This window comes from Cetorhinus maximus, chromosome 2 (assembly GCF_964194155.1).
Source record: "Cetorhinus maximus chromosome 2, sCetMax3.hap1.1, whole genome shotgun sequence".
Classification (NCBI taxonomy): domain Eukaryota; kingdom Metazoa; phylum Chordata; class Chondrichthyes; order Lamniformes; family Cetorhinidae; genus Cetorhinus; species Cetorhinus maximus.
In genome coordinates, this window is record NC_135880.1 from 134,810,756 (window position 1) to 134,830,540 (window position 19,785).

The window sequence follows — 19,785 nt, forward strand, 5'->3', positions numbered from 1 at the left end:
AGGATAGCAGGTTTCCAGCCTCAAAGGACATTAATGAGCCATAGATAAAAGCAAAACACTGCAGATGCTGGAAATCTGAAATAAAAACAGAAAATGCTGGAAAAACTCAGCAGGCCTGGCAGCATCTGTGGAGAGAGAAACAGAATTGATGTTTCGAATGCGTATGACTCAAAATGTTAACACTAATGAACCAGTTCAGTGTTTTGCCACAACCTGACAGCTTTTACTGGTGGCAGTTTTTTATTTCCAAATTTAAGTTTTAAAAAATTGAACTCCAATTCTCAATGCATAGCCCAGAGTTTGCTGGAGAAGTAACAGTGAACTCAGGGTGTCTGCCACCAGCAGCACGGGACAAAAACATGGAATTTCTGGCAAGGAAAAGGAATGTGATGAGCATTCTGAATGATTTCCATCACTCTGCAATGCATAAACACAATCTCATTATCATCCACCCCATGAGAGCCAGGAAGTGGTTTGATTTTTATTGATTTTGTGCTGTAAGGACTTTTATTAAAAAGTTGATGAAACTCAACCTTGGAGAGCTAGAAAAGGCACAACTGAAACTGTGGCATCTTACTCCTGCATATGGCAAGTGGTTCTTAGGCATTTAAAAATATTTTTAAATTACTTTTGCTTTGTCACTCTTCTCCCTCTCTTAATACATAACCTTCTTTATGCATTTCTCTTCCTGTATCTAATTTGACTCTAATTCTCCTTATAGTCTTACCCATTGTTCACCTTTTCTCTTTCTCTATTTGTATTTTTTTTTACTAATGGAGATAAACTATTGGTTCGTTAAGGTCCAGACAACCTGTTGACCTCGGCAAGCTTTTATAAATTTAGAATTGCAGCAAATTACAGTGCAAAAACGGTGCAACTTAATGGGAAATAAAATCAATGCTCCCGGGTGTGCCGCTCCACTAACTCTGGGCCAGGGGTTCACAAACTGTACGTCGAGACCCGAAGAGATTTTGGGGCTGCGAGTTCCAAGGCAGCAATGGCGGTTGCGGAACTCAGACTGAGTTTTGAAAGCTGTGATGCCCCTTTAAATGATGCTTTTCGGTCAGTGGACCTGCTTTGATCGTCTGTTCTCGATGGCCCGATTCCTGCTACAGCCACAGTAAAAAAAAAAAGTGGGTTTTCACTTTTCTCAGGGTGAACCCAGCAACTTTAAACCCCTGCCATACCCCCCCGGGATTAACCACTCACAACCCATCGACCCACCGTTCAACAACTCATCCACCCCTCACCAATTTTCACTCTGGGGTCGCATGAAGTCTGAGGTATTAAAAAGGGGAAAAGTTTGGCAAGCAGTGTTCTGGACCATAATGAACACTTTCAGTTAGTGCCAAACCTCCTGTCACACTTCAGCTATGTGGATCAGACATCAAACACTGTCAATTCCGCCAGCTCATCTAGATTATAGGAAACCTACTCATACAGTAATTTCAGCAATCCATATTGTGACAGGGCTGTAATTGATGACAGGGCACATGAGAAGACAAGTAATCCTGTATTACAGATCAGTATACAGGTGGCTGGAATGGAGGCTTTGGGGCCCATATTAGTTTAATCACAGTTAAGTAATTAACTTAAGTCATGGAAATTAAGTAAAAACAGAAAATGCTGGAAAAGCTCAGCAGGTCTGGCAGCATCTGTGGAAAGAGAAACTGAGCCAACATTTCAAGCCCATATGACTCCTTCAGAGCCTCTTCGAGTCTTATGGACTCGAAAAGTTAGCTCTGTTTCTCACACCACAGATGCTGCCTGATCTGCTGAGTTATTTCACGTTTTCTGTTTATATTTCAGATTTCCAGCATCCAGGGTATTTTGCTTATATTTCAAGGAAATTAAGCCATTCCTTTGAAAATTTGCACCAGCAGTTTAACCAATTTTGCAAAGTTTAGCCTTGCAATTTTTACAATCAACCTGAATATAATGTTTGTTGCAGTAGGTGTAAAAAATAAGCATAAATTAAAAAATAAAGTTTACTCATATTTGTGAATACCGCAGCAGTTTTCAATCATGTTTGTACTGCCCCCTTTGGATCTGGGCCAATGTGTGGAAACTCCTGGATTGCTAAACTAGCCAGGATATAAATTCAACGGCTTCAGAGCAAAGAAGCAGAGAATTGCCTGAGTCGGTATAACTAGCACTGAAAAAAGAAACCATGAACTGCAGAACTACCTTCAGTGTATTAACTGTCCTGATGCTTTCTGGACTTTTGACAGATGGTAAGAGATTTTTTTTTTGCTTGTCAAGTGCCCTAATCATTTTGTTCGCTTGCTGAACAGTAAAGGTTGTTAGCGGAAATCTTCTATTCTATGTAATATTGGCTGTATCTCACCCTGTTAAAGCCTGGAGGTTTGAAAGGGCTGTTCTTGATTTTGTTGCCTCATTGGTGGCAATTAAGACCTGCACGAAAACACTAAGATCTGTGTGCAGCATTGGTGCTATAAGAACCTACAGATTAATGGGAATCGTGATGTCAGCTTTCTATACGGGCCTCATGGCACCATGGGCTGTAGCTTAATCTTGCAGATGCTTGGAAGATCTTGTTTTCTGTCAGCATGTTACTTCTTAACAGTCAAATTGGTGTAAATGCTGATGTGTTTCATAATGTCGGAAGAAGTTTTTGCAAAGAGCAGATTTGGTGTAAATGCTGATGTGTTTCATAATGTTGGAAGAAGTTTTTGCAAAGAGCAGATTATCGAACAGATTATGAAAAGCTATAGGATTACATCCTAACATTTGACATTTATGTCTGTGCAGCCCGAGTCATTGGTGTGGTGAAAACGGATCTGCGCTGTAAATGCATCAGATCCACAGCTGACTTCATCTCCCCGAGGCACATGAAGGAGATTGAAATTATACCTTGTGGTCCACACTGTCCCCAAGTTGAAATCATGTAAGTAGCTTCAACAGAAATAACTGTTTCTTAAAAGCACGTGTGGAAGATGTGCTGTCTCTGTTCCGTCCTTAATGATCCTGGTTGTGAAAGCACAGCATGAAACAAGAGCAGAAAGATTGGCACAAAATCTCTACTTTCTTCATAGCTTTGGAAAAAATTGAGATATTTAGCTGCACCATTTTCAGTTCGCCCAAACCATGAGGCAAAGCTAATATTGATCTTTTCTTTTCAGTGCAACTCTTAAAAAAGGAAGACAGACCTGTTTGGATCCAAATGCACCTTGGGTGAAGAAGATGGTGAAGAAGATTTCTCAAAGGTATACTTTCATTTTAGATAAAAAGTCTAACACATTGTGCATTATTTTTACTGTAAGGGGCTTTGTAGTTATGAAGTACCCCTAAACTTAAAACCAGCATTCCATTGTTACTAACAAATTCATTTTTTCCACAGAAAAGAAGATTGTTGAGAAAAGATGGACAAGCCTATTCAAAGCTAACTAACAACATCTGCTACATTTTCTTTAACTCTGGCAGTTACATTGGTTGAGCCTTTCCTGATCACACTGTTTGAAGTTGTGCCTATTATGGGTGCTAAAACCTGGCTGAAATTGAAATGAGCAGTTCATTTCTTGTCTTGACAGGTCAAGCACTGTGAATGATTTACTTGCACTGGCAGCCTTACCCCGATTGCTGGTGGGCACTTGTTCACAAGCCCCACCTTTTGCCTACTGCTCCACTTTAGAGCTTGAGAATCCCTTTATATAATTGGAGTTCCTGGACTTCTTAGTGCGAAGTGAATTGGTGAGAGGGAGCACAGGGTCAGTATTGACAGAGAAGTCACACTGTTCACAATTACACTAGTGCAAGTCCTACCTGTGTCATTATTTCATATGACCAGGTTCATGTGTACTTTTAAGAATATTTACTTCATCATTGAACTTTGCACCTAAGTTTCCATTCTTGTTATTTATATTGCTTAGAATTACTTCAACAGAGTTACGATACTGTACTGTACATATTGGATTAATAAGTTCTCGTGGTGGAGGTGTTTAGCATAGTAAGATCTGCAGCTCACACTATCCGTCCTGTCCAGTGTTGATTTTTGTGTTTCGATTATTCTCCATAATTATGTTGGTACTGAGTTGACAGTTGCAGTGGGTTATATTAGTTAAGAGTATTACACTTGTAGTCAGGTCAGTAACCTGAGGGCCATTATTTACTATAGAACACAGAAAGATCAAGTGATATTACACTATTCCTAAGTATGAACAATCTATGAGGCTGCATCTTCCGGTCGGCGAGTGGGGTGGAGGCAGGGCCTGCTCGCCAACATGTAAAATGTCGCGGGGTGACGTCGGGCGAGCGTCCCGACATCACCCGACATCTTACATTTTCAGGTCGGCGGGCGCGCAGCTGACTCGGCTGTATGCCCACCGACCTGTCAACGGCCACTTAATGTAATTAATAAAGTAATCGAATCAGTCATTGGACCTGCCCATCCAACCTTAAGGTTGGCAGGCAGGCCAGGAGCCCAGGCGGGCTTCCGAAGAAACATGCAACCTCATCCATGGGAGGTTATTAAAATTTGTATTAAATGTCTAAATAAAAGAAATTGACATGTCCCAGCTCATGTGACAGTGGCACATGAGAGGACATGTCAGTTTTTTTTCCAATCTTTATTCAATGTTTCAAACCTGAGCTGATCTCCCTGAGACGGCACTTTGCCTCAGTGAGATCTGTGTGCTCTTTCGTGCGCATGTGCGAAAGAGCGTACCCCTGGCACAGAGAATCACCCCCCCACCGCCCGCACACACAGGAAGCACACAGTGCTGGGCGGGCCTTAATTGGCCCACCCACATAAAATGGCGGCACGTCCCCAACCGGGGGCACCAATCGGGAGCCCGCCCACTCGCGCTCGCTCTCGCACAGCACCCCACCGAAGGGAGGAAAATGTTGCCCATGACTTTTTAATAAATTCTATTGTCTCTCCTAAATCGCATAGATTTTAATCAATGATTAGTGATGTTTGATGTAAGTTTGTCTTTATTGTCTACCAGGTTGAGTCACTGAAGGCCCCAATTAACTGTCACTAGTTCAGACTAATGCTCATACTGAATAGTGCTCACACTCAATGGCACATCTACTCAGTCACATCCAGTGACTGTGTGTAGGAGTATACACGTTTACTTTATACTACATCAATGCATTTTTAAAAGGAACTCCATATGTATTTAGTATTGTTTTACAGCACCTTTGACACTTGTTTGATCCATGCTCAGGTGTGCTTTTAATTATTTGCTGTCACTTATTATAATGGTTGTATTCACTTCAATTTTATGAACAAATAAAATATATTTATTTACTTATTGCTGCTTTCTTGTTGTTTCTACTTTTAATGGTAAGGTTTGACTCTTATCAGGGTTCTCTAATAGTAAGACCAGCTACAAGACACTGGGAATGAATTAATGTAACAGGAATGCATTCTGACCTGTCAATGAAGACTCAGCTTAGTGAGTTTGACACTGATCCATCCTTCTGCATAGTGAGGCTTCTCCCTGTGGGACCGTTTGACTGAATTAGTGTTTAACTCTTTCTAACTATTGAATATTAATCACAATAATTGCCTCACAGCCCTGGACACAACAGGGCTATTTTCAACAGCCAGTGACTGTTTCTTGGCCAGCAGTTGACAGTGGGGGCTGGGAGGCGGGGGATGGAGAATGGGGGCCTGGGAGTCTGTGATACAATTTTGCAAATGGGCGAGTCTTCTGCTCATATATAAAAACAAAAAGCTAAAAGCTACTGCGGATGCTGGAAATCCAAAACAAAAACAGAATTACCTGGAAAAACTCAGCAGGTCTGGCAGCATCGGTGGAGAAGAAATCAGTTAACGTTTCGAGTCCTCATGACCCTTCGGCAGAACTGAGTATAGTTAGGAGAAAGGTGAAATATAAGCTGGTCTAAGGTGGGGGGGCGGGGGGAGAGAGAAGTTGAGGGTGGGGTGATTGTGGAGATAAGCAAGCAGTGATAGGAGCAGATAATCAAAAGATGTCACAGACAAAAGGATCAAAAAGGTGTTGAAGGTGGTGATATTATCTAAGAAAAGTGCTAATTAAGAATGGAAAGCAGGGTACTCAAGGTACAGCTCTAGTGGGGGTGGGGTGGAAAGACTAACAAAGTTTTAGTTTTAGTTTTAAAAATAATGGAAATAGGTGGGAAAAGAAGAATCTATATAAATTATTGAAAAAAAAAGGGGAGGGGGGAGAAACGGGGTGGGGATGGGGGGAGGGGGAGTTTAAGATCTAAAGTTGTTGAATTCAATATTCAGCCCGGAAGGCTGTAAAGTGCTCTGCTCACCTTTATCAGGTGCAAATCTTCTTACATATGTAAATAAGGACTTTACACTAGTTGTAGACCTGATTAGAATTTTCAGGCGCAAATGAGCATTGTGCAAAGTAAATCCTATCAGCCAGTGAGCAGCCTAACCAAGCCCAAAAATGATTAAGGCTTCCCCACATCAGGTCCGGGCATGTTTTGGACGGAAGTTCAAAATCAGCCTCGGCATCTCTAATAACACAGTATAGTCCGAATATATGAAGATGAAAGCGTGTCAAGATTATGAAGCAAGTTTGATAGATTTTTGATTGACAAGGGAATCAAAGGTTATGGGGGTGGGGGCAGACAGGAAAGTGGAGTTGAGAGTACAACCAGGTCAGCCATGATTTTTATCCGATGGCGGGGCAGGCTCAAAGGGCTGAATGGCTCCTGTCCCTGAATCATACATTCCTATGTTCCGAGCTGACCCAACCCAGTCAACAGTGCAGCCCCACACACCATTCACTACCCGCTGAACTGACTTCTAGGAAAGGCCAAAAAAGAAGAAACAAAACCTGGAATGCATTCAGGAAAAAAAAGCCCAGGCATTCCTTCCAGACGGTCAGGGCAAAATCTTGTGAAGCCCATGGGCTCAGGAAACTAGGCAGGTGGTGGCACTTAACAAAAACAAAAATACCTGGAAAAGCTCAGCAGGTCTGGCAGCATCTGCGGAGAGGAACACAGTTAACGTTTCGAGTCCGAATGACCCTTCAACAGGTTCTGTTGATGGTGGCACTTAATTGCGTGGGAGGCTAAAAGTCAACTTCTTCATGGTGGATCGAAACTACAGAACAAAGTTGGCGATGGATCAACAGTGGATCAAGCTTCCTGACTGCAAGTGTCAGGAACCTCTTTTACTCTGCTTGCATGTCATGCACGCTCTTTAAAAGGTAACACGTGCCTTCAGATTCAAGACTGCTTAAATGTGGCATGCAGCAGGCAAGGTAGTCTTCCTGGTAGATTTGGAGTGAGTCCAAGCTGCTGTTCCCAGGCAGCCTGGAGGAGAACCTGCAGCGAGGCATCACTGAACAGCGGGGCCATTCTTTGACTGCACTCGGATATTTACCACTTTGATATGGGGTGGCAGCAGGGCCCAGGAGCGTGAGATGCAGATGGTGCCAAAAACCAGGGCCTGGCGCTAGAGATGGGGGGGTGGGGGGGGGGGGGGGGGGGGGGGACTCCATTTTTAAAACTGAGTTTCTTGTCGTCCAGACTGAGCAGCCGGAGCTGCAGACCTGTTTTTAAAAATCAGAGGTGCAGAGTTCCATAAGGCCATAAAACCATAAGGCGTAGGAGCAGAAGTAGGCCATTCGGCCCATTGAGTCTGCTCTGCCATTCAATGAGATCATGGCTGATAATCCTCAACTCCACTTTCCTGTCTTTTCCCCATAACCCTTGATTCCCTTACTGATTAAAAATCTGTCTGTCTCAGCCTTGAATATACTTAACGACCCAGCCTCTACTGCCCTCTGTGGTAAAGAATTCCACAGATTCACTACCCTCTGAGAGAAGAAATTCCTCTCATCTCTGTCTTAAATGGGTTTCCCCTTACTCTGAGACTATGCCCTCTGGTCCTAGACTCTCCCAAAAGGGTAAACAACCTCTCAGCATCTACCCTGTCAAGCCCCCTAAGAATCTTATGTGTTTCAATAAGGTCGCCTCTCATTCTTCTAAACTCCAATGAGTACAGGCCCAACCTACTCAATGTGTCTTCATTAGAAAATCCCTCCATCCCTGGGATCAACCTAGTGAACATTCTCTGGACTGTCTTCAATGGCAGTATATCTTTCCTTAGATAAGGGGACCAAAACTGTTCACAGTATTCTAGGTGTGGTCTAACTAGTGTCTTGCAAGTCTTCCCTATTTTTATACTCCATTCCCTTTGAAATAAAGGCTAACATTCAATTTGCCTTCCCTATTACCTGCTGAACTTGTATGTTAGCTTTTTGTGATTCATGCACGAGGACCCCCAAATCCCTCTGTGCCGCAGCTTTCTGCAGTCTTTCTCCATTTAAATAATATTCAGCTCCTCTATTCTTCCTGCCAAAGTGCATAACCTCACATTTTCCCACATTATATTCCATCTGCCAAGTGTTTGCCCACTCACTTAACCTGTCTATATCCCTCTGTAGACTCTTTGTGTCATCCTCGCCACTTGCCTTCTCACCTTCCAATCTTTATAAAGCTGGTCTGTCAGTGTCAATTTCACTGAGTTGTTGCACTGCTGCTTCCAACCTTCGGGCAGCTCCGTGGGTCCGATTTAAAATCTTTTTTTTTGCAATTTCTGCCAGAAAACCACAGCTGCCCGAAAGTCAACATCAGTGTAGCAACTGTCAGGAGAGAGCTCTTGCTTGAAAAATGGTGAAGGCGGAGTAGGATGGAGGAAGGGTCATTGGGGGTTAAATCCAGAAACCATGACTAAAATGCATGGTGAAGATCTGGACGCAGCTTTCAGTAGAAAATACAGAACTAGACAGAGTGGAAGTTCCTTGATAAGCCACAATATGTTCTTTGTTCATTGTCAAACTTTGTAAATAGGGGAAGGTCGTAAATTTCTTGTGTGTGTAGTTTTAAATTAATGAGTTACAACATAACAATGAGTCATGTTAGCTTGTGATTGGTGCATATAAATAAACTGTATTGTCAAGAAAAGTCTAAGAATACTGACATGAGGCTGATCAGGGAGCTTGTGCATCATCCAAGGATCCATACAATTCCCCTTGTATATGCTCGAATAAACCTGTGAATTAAGGAACTTGAGTCTCGTCTGATAAGTGGGTGGGGAGGGTGACTGATTTCCTGCTTCAAATAGTAACTGAAACTCCTGCAATTTTAGAACAAATTGGATACTGTGGCCTGAACTTTTCGCTCATCGGGCACACGCAATCAGCGGGCCCGGGAGCCGACAGGAAACGGGCCCCTGACCGCGATCAGCCACCCGACCGCGATTTCACGCTGGCCGGCCAATTTACAACCAGCCAGTGTGAAACGCACATTGAGAAAGGCTCAGCACTGCCAGTGGGGGTGGGAAGAGGGCGGGCGCTGACGTCACCGCGGGTGCTGGTGAGCAATTCCACTGAGCTCCCTGAAGGCAGACAGCTGCCCCAGGGAGCTGCAGATCTCCACACAATAAACAAAACAACAAAAATGCTGCAAAATATGTCCATGCAGCACAATCAAGTATACCTCATTAAAAAAATCCCCAGATATCTCTTTTTATTTTAGTTCCCCACTAAGATTTCATCCCGCCCTGGATCGAGGTTTGAGCCAAAATGTAAAAGCCGCCTGGCCAATTGGCCCGTCCGCCAACCGTCAAAGTGGAGGGCCACAAAAAATTGCTTTCAATTGCCTCCTTAACGGGGTTAATTGCCTATGTAATTGTCAGTGGGCGCACTTCCAACTGCCGCAGGCACCTGCCGTGCGAGATATCGTGTGAGTGTGCGATGACATCAGGACACTTGCCCAACAACACCTCATGCTGTTTCCTGGCTGGTCAGGTCAGGCACATGCCAGCCTGCAGGCCGTAAAATTCTTTGTGTGTGTGTGTGTGAGAATGGGGGTATTGGAAGGGATGTGAGCGGAGATTCAGTGGAAGTTTGAGTGTGGGTTGGAGAGGTTGAAGTGGGTGTTAGGGGCATTGGTGGGGGGGAGGTTGGAGGGGAGAGTCTTCAAGGCTTGCTGATCAAGAAAGCACATACAATTGTGAACCATTCCGTCTTTGTCCTCTGACCTCTTAAAAGTTGTGTTGCACAGAGATGTCTGAGAGCTCCAATGCTTTTCACTGAACAAAATAAGTCTCCACTGTCAATCATTCCACTTTGTTGTTCAGGGGTCATTTTATCTTTCTACCCTGAGGTTATTGATAAAATAGAAGCCAATTACACCCTTTGTTTAAATAATTATGTTGAATAATATGATGCACAAAGGCAGAAGAAAGTTTTCTTTTACTTCTATAGAATGGAAAAAATCTTGTGCAGTTTGTCTGGGTGGCAAGTATTGAATCTTTCCCCCAAATATGAATTTCCTGTCACCGTGTCCATATGGTGCAATGTGCAGAACAAGTTAATGAGTGCTGAGGCAGTCACCAAAATTAGTGTTATCATCTGCACATTGGCACATTTAGATATAAATAACTAAAGGGATATTTTCCTGTCAAATTAACAATGTTGCACGATGCTGTTAAAGTAAAATTTATACTTTCTGGTTTGCTTAATAGTCACGGTGAGATCACCTATACAGCATGCACAAACTAACATTGCATAGTATTGTTGCTGCTCTTAACATTAATGACCTATGCTGCCTATATATCGGATGATATTTGTAACCTGATGCCAGCAATGAGCATAATCATTTTACTAGGATCTTTCTACGATTGCTTGGTGAATTGACTGATGAATCTTTAAAGAGGAAAAATGTCATGCATGATTGAGGGAGAGGGTTAAAGTGGGGGAGATGGGGAGGAATAAGGGGCCTAGAAACAGGAGAAGCACCTGGGCCATAATTTCTCCCCATGGCTCTGGGTGGCAGCAGTTCCAAGGATAGCAGGTGGAGAGGAGATAACAGCAGTTACAGGTCCCAAAGCCTCATCTCAGACAGTGAGATGCTCCTTGCTTGCAGGGAATGAATTTCTTTCTGGGTGACCTTTAAATGTGGTACCTGGACCTTCAACCCTGTGAAATAACAGTAGAGGCATCGACTTCCTGTTCAACATGGCCATATGACTTGCCTCCCCCCCTCATGCAGGAATACCTAATTGGCTGGCCGGCACGTGATCACACATGCCCAGTCGTCCCATCTACAAGTGAAAGTGTCACATTCTTCCAGTCCCACTGCCGACAACCTCTCCACTACCAGAGGATTCCGCCCTCAGAAGCAAATCAAACAAAAGCAATGATTCCTAGCCGAATGACTGAGGACCTAGCTCATGAAGACTTTACCTTATAACTAGGAAATATCGCTCAAGAACTTGCAGTGACTCCAAATTTACCATAATTCTTCTCACCATTGAATAACAAAAACATAAAACTTCTATGTTTTAATTCATAGAACAATGCTTTTGTATAAAATTCCTTTGTCTGTCCTGAAGGGGGGCACTAATCTTTTTAAAATAAATGGATTAACATCTAGTAAAAGCAATGAAGGAGGGAATATAATCATGGATGATATATTGGGAAAATTATGTTACTCGTTGGAATTGTTCTCTTATGAGTCTGATATTGAGACTTGCGTTCTGCATCATCCGCACAAGGCAGGAAGGGACAATTGACATGGGATAATGGGTTAAGGCGATACATGGCAATGGGAGCCAGAGGGCTATGGTGGCCAAAGTGGCACTGGGACTTCTCTTCCAACAATATGGCTTCCTATTCAGTGCTCATTATAATGAGGTGTTGTCCTATTTGAAGAGCAGCAAGGCATCTCTTCCCAATGCCCTGTTAATATTAATCTCTCAACCAATATCGCTAACACAAATTATGTGCTCATTTCTTTCAGTTCTGTTTGTAGGGCCTTGGTATGAGCAAATTGGCTGACATGTTTCAAAGAGTCAGCACAGACATTATGGACCAAATGGTCTCCTTCTTACATAAAAATTACCCCAGCCGCTCAGGTTTCTTACAAAGCTGGTGGACAACACAAGAATATATGACTGAATTTGCCATAGTACAGTGGCAGTAGTGAGCATTTTTCTCTTTTTTATTGATTCTATAATTCAATGTTATCATATCTTCTCACTGCCCCTCGTAAGGTAAGGATCCTTAATGCCTTCTTTGTAAGGGGCCAGTTTAATCTGATCATATGTGAGAGGCAAACACAAGAAAGGATAGCCTGGAGCCTCAGCTGTGACTAGTGATATCTGCATTGAGACTATGCCAGTAGAAACCAAAAGCCTAGCAGCTGGAACTCTTGATGTAGAGAATCACTGACTCTTTGTCAACTATGTCAATGGCAATATATTGTATCAGTGAAGACTCTGGTTTTCAATTTGGGCCTCACAGTTCTGACCCTCAGCCCTGTATCAAGGCAACTAGTGGCATCATCCAAGATCAAAGGAAGGACCAGAGAGCCTTCCTTTAGCCTTCAGTGCAGAATTGTACTTTAATAATGTCATCAGCATGACTGAAACATGAATTTGTGGTAAAGGTTTTAGCTCCCCTTTGTTATACTCCTGATAGTCAACTGATGAAGGAAGAAACCAGAGGCAGTCTTGACTTGGAGTAGATTTATTCATTAAGTGAAACATTACAGGTGTGTATCCCCTGACTCCACACTACTCCCATGTCAGTATGTGTTTCTTTATATGTGCTCAAGTCACCATCCAATCAAATACCCTCAACCTGCATGTACTTAGCCTCAACTGAAACAATTAACACCCTTGGAGATGCCAGTTGTCTACAATTCTATTGTTGCACTCCCTTTTCAGGTATTTAAAAAACCTTTTATTACTGTTTTGTTTGCACTTCAGTCCCACACTCCTGCTCTACGGACACCTGGTGCGCAGGGGGGCCGGGAAGGAGGAGGACCTCCTCATGAACCTTCTTCTGGGCTTGGCCAAGTTAACCATTAACAGGTCCAAGCAGTGGGCGATTGAGGGGATCGTCCCACCCAACTGTTTGCCCTTCTTCAGCAGCTACGTTCGCGGCCGGGTGTCCCTGGAGTGGGAGCAAGCAGTGTCTGCCAGCACTCTCGAGGTCTTCGGTGCTCAGTGGGCACCGCAGGGACTGGGGTGCTTTATCGACCCCCTTAATCACATTTTGGTTTGATGTTGTAAGTTTCCTTTAAATTTTGTCTTTAATTTTGCAGTGACCCTAACTTAGGGGCTGCGTTTTATTATATCCCTCATTTTGTTAATTTAGTTTATTTGGTAGGCTTTAAAAGAGCTACAATTCTATTGTCACTACTTACTGAACTTTTATTGCTGGCTCATAGGTTTAACACCCAAGGCAGTTTGGTCCTGGCCAAAAAAAATCCCACATTGAACATACTTCCTGATCTCACACTCTTAGAAAAGTGCACTCTCCCACACTCTGTCTGATTCACATTCCACAAGTGTAATTCAGAAAACAGGGAACTAACTAATTCTGACATTGCGTAACAACAAAATCAGCATACATACACTTGGGGCAGGATTTTTAGGTCGGTGTGTGGGCACCTTCGGCGGGCCTGGGACACTCGCCCGATGTCATAATGTGCTGTTTTATGCTCGAGCAGGTCAGGCATGCACCTGCCCACTCAAACGACAAATTCTGGCCTTGGTTGCCATGAAATCCCGGGCAAGATCTGTCAGGACTGCAAAGATGATTGCAGAATTGCAAGGAGACACCTTGGCTTCTGTAAAACAGCTGAAAGGCTTCACGGTCTTTGGAAATAAGCAAAGAGCGTCGCGGTCTCTGGAAATATCCAAAGGGCATTGCAGTCTCCGGAAACAGCTGAGTTGCGGCTGATCCCCACCAGTGAGCATACGAGGAATGCCAAGCTGTACCAGCCAGCCAGGCTGATGGCCAGATAAACCTTTTGCAGGCCAGACTCTGGCCTGCACAGTGGTAGTGTAAGGGGCAGGAGCTCCTAAAAGGTGTTCAGGAAAATTTTCTATAGCTGTATGTTTCCAGTCAAATGAGAAAGGAGACACTGCTGGGCTGGTTCTTGGGAATATGTTGGGTCAAGTGTATCAAGTGTCAGTTGAGAACATTTAGAGAACAGTGATCATTGTATTATAATGTTTATGTTGGCTATGGAAAAGGACAAAGAGCAATCCAGAGTAAGAATAATTAACTTGGGGAAAGCCAACTTCAATGAGATTAAGAATAGATCTGGGCCAAATTGATTGGAATCAAATGTTGGCAGGAAACCTGAACAATGGGCTACCTTTAAAGAAGAGATAGTTCAAATATAGTCAAGGTATATTCCCATGAAGGGGAAAGGTAGGGCAAAGCAGTCCACTTGATTGGCACCCCTTCCACAAACATTCACTCCCTCCACCACCGAGGAACAGTAGCAGTAGTGTGTACCATCTACAAAATGCACAGCAGAAACTCACCAAGACTCCTTAGGCAGCACCTTCCAAACTCACAGCCACTACCATCTAGAAGAGCAAGGACAGCAAATACATGGGAATGCTGTTACCTGGAAGCTTCCCTCCAAGCCACTCATCATCCTGACTTGGAAATATATCGCCATTTCTTCACTGTTGCTGGGTCAAAATCCTGAAACTCCCTCCCTAACCAAATTTAAAGGGAACAACAATTTATATTTCATGCTGAGCTCCCTTTCTTTGAAGTGTTAGTTGAGAAATCTGCCAGGGGGTTCTCTACTACCATCTACTGCAAGCCTACCTTCACTGGCCAATATATGCTTTGGAATTTCTACAGTTCTACACACTATAAGATTAGACTATTGGCAACATCGTAAACAGAGCCATTGGCTCGCCATGCAAGCTTGATGCTGAAATTGGGCGCATCAAAGCCACCTGCGAGATAATGGCCGCCCTGATCAGGTCATTGCTCACTGTATATTGAACAAACTCATGAATGGGCCTAAGGCTGCCACTTATGGTCCTGAAAAGTGCCCAGTCTACCTCAATATATCTCAAAAATGTGAGCAACAGCTACTATTATGCAGTAGCAACACGAGTGGTACTTTCCACTAACAGGATGCTGCCGTCAAGACAAAAAGACATTCTACCTATCACATAAATGAGTCATGCAGTATATGGACTTCAGTGCCCGTGTGATGCTAGATAATTAGGCCGCATGTTCCAAAGACTGGCAGATCATATCAAACAGCATGTCCCAGCAGCTGTTCGCAATGGGCAAGGTACATACCATACCCAATCAGCTCGTGCTTGCAAAACTCAAAACAGTGTCCAACATTAGATGTCATTCTGCAACTGAACAAGATTTGCTAATCAATCTTGAGTTTGCCAAGAATTACACTGACAACCAATTGAAAATTGTCAGGCTTGTAGTGTGGCACACTTAAGCATGCTAAAAGCTGCATATAATATAAATACACAGGACTTACACTTTGCAGATAGAAAGAACATGAAAAAAACATCAAAAACATCAATTAACCACTATTCTCTGTTTCCTGTCACTCAGCCAATTTCACATCCATGTTGTTACTGTCTCTTTTATTCCACGAGCTACAACTTTGCTCAATTGTCTGTTGTGCCGTACTGTATCTATTGCCTTTTGGAAGTCCATGTACCACATCGATAATATTACCCTCATCAACCTTCTCTGCTATCTTTTCAAAAAAACTCCGGCAAGTTAGTTAAACACAATATGCCCGTATCAAATCCATGCTGGCTTTCCTCGCTCAAGTGAGTATTAATTTTGTTCCAAATTATTGTTTCTAGAATCTTCCCCAAAACCAAAGTTAAACTGATTGGCCTGTAGTTGCTGGGATTATCTTTACACCCTTTTTTGAACAAGAGTATAACATTTCCAATTTTCCCATCATTTGGCACCACCCTTGGGTGTAAGGAAGATTGGAAAATTATGGCCAGTGCCTCTGAAATTTCCACCCTCATTGCCCTGTAAGATCTGGTGTTTGCTTTAATTTAATTGTAAGACTTTGGTCAATTACAATTACAGGAGTTGGGAGAGCTGATCAAAAAGGGACTTCCAGCTCAGATTAGCTACAAAACCACACAGTTGCAAGGGTGCTTCTACAAGCTTCACAAACTTTAAGTTTTCCACAATAAGCACCAATATCATAATACTTAGCAAAGGGCAGTGGTCAGCAGTCACGCTCACAGTGGAACATCACTTCTCCGTCTGCAATTGATTGGGCACATTGTCTCTTGATGGAAGCTTATCTTCTGTCTTCTCTTCTTCTTGATGATGATATGTGCTTAGTATCTATCTTACAAATCCTAACTTTATACACTGTTCCATCTTGGCCCTACGCCATATTAGGTAAAACCCCGTTTCTGTCTACCTGATTGGTTAGTCATTACCTAACTGCCTTTCCATAATGGTACCTTGAACCGGGTTTAGCTCATTGTCATTCAGGGGGATCCAGATTTCTGCTTCCTTGTCGTTTACTCATCAACAATGACCACATAAACACATTGACCCTGTTTCAGCTAAACAAAATAGGTGACAGCCATCCTCTGGTTCATTACCAGGGCAATGCCTTGATCAATCAGAGTCATCCTGCCTGGTTTGAATTTAAACAAAGCTTGGCAGTTAACTGCCAGTCCTCAGTTAATTGATGCATTCTCCATGACAATGCTTCTACTAATCAGAGTCCATTTGCCAATCAATCAGCACTCTCTTCTCATGAAGTATAAATTGTTGCTCCCTTTATAGTTGGTATTCTTGCAAATTGTCTTGATGGGTGTAAGACAAAATGCTCCAACATGTGTCTTTTTTCAGCAATACTCGAAAACAAATGTGTTTATTACAGATGTCAGGTGGACAATATAATCGAGAACCAGGCTAAATATAGAAGGTTTGGAGGGGAAATGAAAAGCAAATAAAAGCTAAAAGAGAGCATGAAAAGAGCTAAAATAAATGGGAATCCTAATATCTCCTATAGGCATATAAACAGCAAAAGGGTGGTAAGTAGGAGGGATGGGATCAATTAGGGACTCAAAAAAGGGATTTACGCATGGAGACAGGGGGCATAGCTGAGATATTAAATTAATATTCTGCACCTGTCTTTACCATGGAAGAAAATACTGCCTAGGTCATGGTGAAAGAGGAGGTAATTCAGACACATGAAGGGTTTAAAGTTGATAAGGTGGTGGTATTGGATAGCTGTCTGTACTTAAAGTTGATAAGGCACCAGGACTGGATGAGATGTATCCAAAATATGTAGGATTGGGTTTATTTAATTCTAGTACTGTTCAGACTTAGTTGTCTTATCCTGAAGTCTATCAGTTAAAATTGTATGTTATGTCACATCAGCACAAAAGCCTGATGGATAAGTGTTGGTTTCAGTTCTCTATAAGTCAGGACATGTCAAGAAGCGATGAAAAACATGACAGATTCTTTTGTTTAAAAGTCATTAGAATGTGGATAGCCCCAGGGAAGCTGTTAACTTTTTAATGCTGGAAAAACTCAGCAGGCCTAACAGCATCTGTGGAGAGAAAAGCAGAGTTAACGTTTCGAGTCCGTATGACTCTTCTTCCTACGGACTTGAAACATTAACTCTATTTTTCTCTCCACAGAAGCTGTCAGACCTGCTGAGTTTTCCCCTGCACTTCTGTTTTTGTTCCAGATTTCCAACATCAGCAGTATTTTGCTTTTACACTACTGTAAATATGTTTAGCTAAATAACTGTGAAATGGGACAATCGCATATTAATCTCATTAAGTGGTCATTGTTGATGAGTGAACAACAAGGAAGAACAAATCTGGATCCCCCCTGAATGACAATGAGCTAAACCAGGCTCAAGGTACCATCATGGAAAGGCAGTTAGGTAAAGACTAACCAATCAGGTAGACTGAAATGGGGTTTTATCTAATATGGTGCAGAGCCACTATGGAGCAGTGTATAAAGTAAGGATTTGTAAGATACTAAGCACATATCAGTACTGCACAACAGACTATTGAGCAAAGTTGTAGCCCGTGGAATAAAAGGGACAGTAGCAACATGGATACAAAATTGGCTGAGTGACAGGAAACAGAGAATAGTGGTTAATTGATGTTTTTCAGACTGTATAAAGGTTTGTAGTGGAGTTCCCCAGGTCAGTTTCTGGATCTCTTGTTTTTCCTGTTGTATATTAATGACCTAGACCTTGATGTACGGGGCACAATTTCAAAATTTGCAAATGGTACAAAACTTGGAAGCAGTGTGAACTGTGAGGAGAACAGTATAGAACTTCAAAAAGACAGACATGTTGGTGGAATGGACGGACAAGTGGCAGATGAAATTCACCACAGAGAAATGTGAAATTATTCATTTTGGTTGGAAGAACACAGAGACAATATAAAATAAAGGGTACAATGCTAAAGTGGATGCAAGAGCAGAAGAACCTGGGTGTTGTGAGGGAATCTACATTTTTGGATTTTTGTCTGTGTTTTTGGTGTGGAGCCATTAAGTTAGTTAAGTTAGTTAAGTAAGTTAGCATCGGCGGGAGTGACCTTTGATTGACTGGAGATTGTAAAACTTAAGGTACAGAACGAATGTACCAAGGGTTGGTACATTTGACTCTGCCTCAGAACTGAGACTGAACCCTGCTGGGAAATCTCAAAGGACACAGGATCAGTCTGGGCAGGAGAAGTCTAGGGTAAGCAGCAGCAGTCATTAGCTCTATGCAGCTGTGCGGCTGGGAGCTGAGGCTCAGAGAAGCCTGTGGTGAGCAGTGGTTGCTCAGCGACACCATGCAGCTGAGGAGTTGGGGCTCAGAGAAGCCCTGGAGCTGTTGTCAGCTCTGAGGAGCTGAAGTGAAGCTGACAGTTGGGGCAGATAAAAATCTGTGGTGACCGGTATTTGCCTGCTCAGTATAGCTAGATAGCTTGGATTATGTTGGTGAATAGATGCTGGGGTGCAGCCTTGTAAATCCAGTGTGATACAGTCTTGGCAGAAGAGATTAAACAACTGGGAGGTGAGTAGTTTTGAGGCAATTTTGAGCTGGAGTAATGTTGCATAACAACTCACTGCAGGCAAAAGAAGCAAGTGGGCTTCCAATTTAAGTTGGAGCAGCTGTTGAGGGAGACCGGGGGCTATATCGTCAAAGGAGACAAACTGAAATCCCTCATGAGGAAGACAGACTTAAAAGGATTTTTATGACTCACAGTGATCACTGATCAACATGCCAAGGTGCCAATTTATGAGCTGCCAATCTGTGAGAGTCTGAAAGATAGAATTGCATAAGCTTTGCCTTTCTAGAACTGTGTGATTGTGCCATAACTTAGGATGGGGAAGCATGTGCTGAGTGGAGCTCATGGCAACAGTTTTCTTAGCATCGTCAAGAACCTTGAGGGCATGCCAGACACTGAGACCACGGAACTCAACCTGTCAACCTATAGTCCAATTAACTACAAGTTGGCTGCAAACCTGAAGCCCACTGGACCCATGATGCTCCCGGGACATGAGGCGGCCACAAAAGCAGCCATGGAGGCTATAGATTCACTAGGAGAATCCAAAAAGTGATGCAGAGAAAATGTGATGCAAGCCCTTGGATAGAGAATAGAGCCTGGAACTACTATGCGTCAAGTCTACAAACATTGGTGCACGCACTGTTATGCTTTTTTCTAAAATGTCACTGTATGTAGCCATTTATCACGAAGAAACATTGAATTAAACATGACATGAAAAAAATCTCTCTTCTTCCCTCTCCTCCCCAAGTTGTCTCGTCATTTCTTGAAGGCAGTGACCAATGCAAGACACAACAGTCAAATGAAGAATATTCCTATAATATGAGTCTATGCTATTGCCTTTCACAAAGGTGCTGTTCAATTTGTCATGGACTGCACAAGAATTCAAAGTAAGAGCACATTTTCAAAAAGATAAAAGATAAAACCCTGAAAGAAGAAAAACCCTGTATGAT

At 42.8% G+C, this 19,785-nt stretch overlaps 1 protein-coding gene across 1 annotated transcript; it reads left to right on the top strand.

The window, feature by feature from the left end:
• The first annotated feature begins 2,100 nt into the window (after positions 1–2,100).
• On the top strand, positions 2,101–4,716 carry LOC144690595 (alveolar macrophage chemotactic factor-like). Its single transcript, XM_078558226.1, has 4 exons — positions 2,101–2,234; positions 2,773–2,908; positions 3,144–3,227; positions 3,362–4,716. Exons 1-4 carry the CDS (start codon positions 2,171–2,173, stop codon positions 3,375–3,377), a joined length of 300 nt encoding a protein of 99 aa, XP_078414352.1. The 5' UTR covers positions 2,101–2,170; the 3' UTR covers positions 3,378–4,716.
• The last annotated feature ends 15,069 nt before the right edge of the window (positions 4,717–19,785 follow it).